At 25.0% G+C, this 4,727-nt stretch overlaps 2 protein-coding genes across 2 annotated transcripts in view; one reads left to right on the top strand and one right to left on the bottom strand.

Annotated features, from left to right (window-relative positions):
- LOC100159766 (thioredoxin, mitochondrial-like) overlaps positions 1–3,308 on the top strand; it is a 5,238-nt gene extending 1,930 nt beyond the window's left edge. The window contains exons 3-4 of the mRNA NM_001246016.2: positions 809–932; positions 2,756–3,308. Of these exons, the coding sequence (NP_001232945.1) occupies positions 809–932; positions 2,756–2,887 (256 nt within the window). The 3' untranslated portion in view covers positions 2,888–3,308. The remainder of the gene's footprint in view (positions 1–808; positions 933–2,755) is intronic.
- LOC103307943 (uncharacterized protein C7orf50 homolog) lies at positions 2,675–4,638 on the bottom strand. The gene is made up of 2 exons (XM_008180457.3): positions 3,407–4,638; positions 2,675–3,182 (listed from the first exon to the last, which is right to left on the bottom strand). Exons 1-2 carry the CDS (start codon positions 4,046–4,048, stop codon positions 2,988–2,990), a joined length of 837 nt encoding a protein of 278 aa, XP_008178679.1. The 5' UTR covers positions 4,049–4,638; the 3' UTR covers positions 2,675–2,987.
- Between the last annotated feature and the right edge of the window lie 89 nt (positions 4,639–4,727).

Genomic DNA, 4,727 nt, shown 5'->3' with positions numbered 1-4,727 from the left:
CCCCCCCCCCCCCCCCCCTTAAACTATGGAATATTTATAAATTTATATATTATATTATAATATATAATTATTTGGGCCCGGAATTTGATGATCTAAAAATCTTTAGAAAATAACAATTTTAAAAATGTATGTTTTATAATTTATAATTATTATAGGTGCTAGCTCTTTAATAATTTTTACTTTTGAAGAAGCCCTCAAAATATTTTTTTGCAATTTGAAATAAGTTGATTGACTTTTGGGAAATTGTTTCTGATTGACTAGTATCAAGCCTATCTTATAAAGTATCTGCCTACAGTTAATTAAATAATCGTAGATTGCTACAACATAGGATAAAGATCATGAATGTCGATAATCGACAAGCTAAAAGAAACTGAATGTGATACAATAAAGTGTAACTTTCAACAAAAAAAAAGTACAAAAATGAATATAATGCACCAAAAATACTAAAAAATGATTGTAAAACAAACAATTCCCTAAAAATGCCAAATAAAAATGTTACCATTAAATTCTACATTTCATGAATCAAATTTCTGTAAAGAGGAACCTCGAATTAGGAAGAAAATATGCAAATACATCAAGTTCCCAGCCCTAATAATTATTATGATGAGGGACCCATATAAAATTCCTGTCTATGGCACTAGTAAAAAGATTAAAGTTAAAAAAAAAACTCATAAGAAATAAGTAAGTTTTGTGTTTTAATTTTTTTTTTTAATATTCAAAATAGCATGAAATCAATTTAAATGATTTTAATATAAATACTATATTTAAATAACTGTATTAAAATAAGTATTTTTTTTCAATCTTTTAGGTGGTGTGGACCATGTAAAATGTTACTTCCTCGAGTAGAAAAAATAATAGAAGAATATAAAGATACAATTCATCTTGCCAAAGTTGATATTGACGACAATGCTGAAATTGCCATGGAGTATGGTGTAAGTTGAATATCATACAGACTACCGAGTGATTATTTTATAAGTAAAATAAATCATTATTAAAATAAAATATGTACTTTCATTTTATCAAAAGTTATTTTATTAACATTTTTTAAAATAACCATTTTGCATAATAAGTTAATTAATAAACAATATAAAAGTATATATTATTTAAATAGAATTTCAAAGGATTAGTTATAATAGATTTTACTTAATTTTTGTTGAGTGGATTTGTGTCCTAGGGTTAACGATGAACTTGAAATTTTATTTTTATACTTAAAAATAATCAGAAAGATTATCTTTTTTTTTTAATGCCCTGGGGCTATATTATTTAAATGACCCAAAGGTCTTTATCAATATGTCTATTAATTATATATATTTTACATACTAGATATAAATTATATATACTAATAAGATTATCTGATTAGGAACATAATATTTTATTTTTGAAAACATTAGGTAACAATCAAAACTAGAACATTTTGTTATGATTTAAAATTGTGTTTTAATGATGTTTTTATTTTTCGAGTTATTTATTGTTACAAACATCATTAATTATACAATATATATATACAATGGTTAGAGCTGTGATGCTGGATTTAATAAATCCACCTTGGGTAAAACCAAAGTTTTACTTGCCAAAGTAGCAGCAAATATGAATGACATACAAAGCATTCACAAAGACATGAAGTTTCTCTTCCTGTACATACAACTTAAAATCCACGAACCCTTGAAAAATTAAAATGCAATTTCAAATTTGATATATTTGCTATTCTTATTGGTCAGTAATTCCAATATACATTTTGAAGGACAAATATTTTAAACACCAACAAGGTTATGATTCCAAATATCTAAATGTATTATTATCAAATTTTTGAGGACAGCCCCTATAATTCTATAATTTGTTTTTTTTATAAAATTAGTATTTTTATTATTTTTTTTCGATATTATTGGTTTTAAATATTTGTTTATTATTGTATTATTATTATTTGATGTATCTTTTCATTTTTTTATTCTAAAGCAGAATTGTTTTGAAGTATTCCAAAATAATAAAAATTAAATGTTGGTTAATTTAATCAAGGGTATTAAAAAATATTTAAAACATGGTTCTAAAACAACTACATATTATTACTGTGCCACTCTACTTTGTTTATGTAATCTTTAATTACTTATAACAAAAATCCTATTTCCAAAACTTGATCGAATTTTATTAATTTTTTAGGCCAACGACTTTTTGAACTAAAACAATTAATTATGTGAAAAATCCGTACATTTTTTAATACCCGGAAATTTTGGTTTTTTTTTATAAAATATGAATAATTATTTAAAAATATTCCATGTTGCACGAGCATTTTATTTAAATTTACATAGTAATACTAAATAATAATAACAAGTAAATTTGTTTTGTTGTAATAATCCATGAGTTTTACATTTAAAATCAAAATGTTGATTTCACATATTATAAGCTCTAAAATATTATGATTTGATATGCTATAAACTAACATATTCCAAGATTTTTAATTTTATCATTTCTTAAAAATCATAATAGTCAAATTGTAATATTATTTAAACATTTTATAACTATTTACAATTTTAGCTCAATAGCAAAATGAAGTTTTGAGCCTCTGAACAATACTTTCATTTGCTTACTATATTATGCTTGTTACCTAGCAGTTTAATTAAAGTAATCTTTTTTTCTGTAACATAGATCATTCTAAAATATATTAATAAAAATATACAAATACTTTAAAAGAAATATTTATTCAAAAAATTGTAACTAGCGTAACACTATTCTAAATCAAAGAAACGTTTTTTTTTTTTAGGTCTCAGTTGTACCAGAACTAGTATTAATGAAAGATGGGAAAGTTCAAGGAAAAATGATTGGACTACAAGATGAAGATAAACTTAAACATTTTATTTCAAAACTAACTGAGCCTACGATAGAAAAAAAATAATATATTTAATTTATGAAATTATGTTATATAAGTTATTAGATTCAGTTAGATTTATGGTTTTAATGTTATTTATTCAAAAACATATATTTTATTAAATGTATCAGTCAAACATTTGAATAATAGTCCTTGCTCGTTGATATTTAACTTCTTGTGATGAATTTAATTCTTGTTGGCTCACGTTAGAAGATGAAAATTCTGAGACAACTTTATTCGCATTTTGAAGAATTATACTGCGAATTTGACCCTCTACAGTTTGAAGGTATTCTACTAAAGTGCCAAAATGTTCTTTAGGTACCTAAAAATAATAATATATAAAATTTTTTTTGTTATTCAATGTTAATACTTATACATTATATAAAAAAAAAAAATATAAAGTTTTTACTAATAACAGTATTATTCCAAATATATTAAAAAAAATTAAGTTGCTCTCTAGTTGTTGAGCTATAATAGTGATATAACCTACTCAAAGCTAATAAAAAAAATTAAAATTAAATTTATTTGTGTATAAAAAATACTTGCCTTCAGAGGATCATAAGTGAAGTAAATCAACCAAGATTGATAAATTTTTTTGAACTTCCAATTTGTGCGGTCATTTTTCCATTGCATCAAATACTCCAAGGCTCGTTCTTGTCTGGGTGTACTAACTGCAGTAGTATTTTCTTCACATTTCTTTGCATTTTTTTGTTTATTTTTTTTTGCCTTCAACTTCTTTATATAATTCAATTTTTTTCGTTTGTTTAAGCTTATTAGTTTCAAATTGCTAGAATTACCTTTCTGATCATCTTTTTCACTTTTTACATCAGCTGCAAAAGTTACTCTTTTTTTTGTAGGTACCTCACATTCAAGATTTGCATCATTATCTGTAGATTTACGTTTTTTCTTATTGCGTTTTGTCTCAGTTATTGATTTGCTCAACCCATCAATATTCATATTTTTTTCATCCACATTCTCACCATTAACTAAATTTTCAGGAGCTGTGTTTTGGTTTTGCTCTTTTTCAGTTATGGAACGTTCTTTGCTAATATTATCTGTATCAATTTGAATGTAAGTATCTGCTGATGGTGTATAAAGAACATGCTTGGATGCATTCTTTTTTTTCTTCATCGCAACAATTGGATTTTTTATCTTAAACTTCTTTTTTAGAACACTTTTTAAAGACATTGTGTTTTGAAAAATAATTAAAACTATTGTTAATAATATGATGTTTTTACAAAGAAAAAAAATATTACAATTAGTACACCATTAAGAATGAATTTAAATTGTATTAAATTGTAATGTTCTTTATTAATTTGTATTGAATGGGGTAGTAAAATACCATAATACAGCACAATCAATATTTTATTTTTTTTAAAGATTAATAACTGACGAGGTATAAAAGACAGAAAAAAGATAACTTTTTTATTCAGCAGGTGGTGTAAAATATTATAACTAAATTAGTATATTACAAGTTACAACAGTCAAAAGTTTGATCTATACTCCATAATTTGACATGTCTCATTTCACAATAGTCTTGGTACTGAACACTCGTTGAAAAATTAAAAATACTGATAACAGCACTACAAAAGCACAGAATAGAGAAATGTGACAAAAGTATCACGGTATCAGTTGTAGGTCTTCACTATTCGATTATTGATTAATTTATGAAATATTATATTGTATGAACCACGCACTTTAGACAAGGATACTAACGGACTACTGCCACTACTGGACTGGAAACGAGACGTTTACCGCCGGGCGCCCGGGTCTCTTTACCACCGTGTGTTGTGAGTGGTGTTCGAGGGGAAATCGTACATGAGCTAATCTGGCGCTATCTATACTTTAATGATAAACCATTTACCAA

This window comes from Acyrthosiphon pisum, chromosome A2 (assembly GCF_005508785.2).
Source record: "Acyrthosiphon pisum isolate AL4f chromosome A2, pea_aphid_22Mar2018_4r6ur, whole genome shotgun sequence".
Classification (NCBI taxonomy): domain Eukaryota; kingdom Metazoa; phylum Arthropoda; class Insecta; order Hemiptera; family Aphididae; genus Acyrthosiphon; species Acyrthosiphon pisum.
The sequence above is the reverse complement of the archived record's forward strand: the minus strand, read 5'-3'. Positions and strand labels throughout refer to the sequence as shown.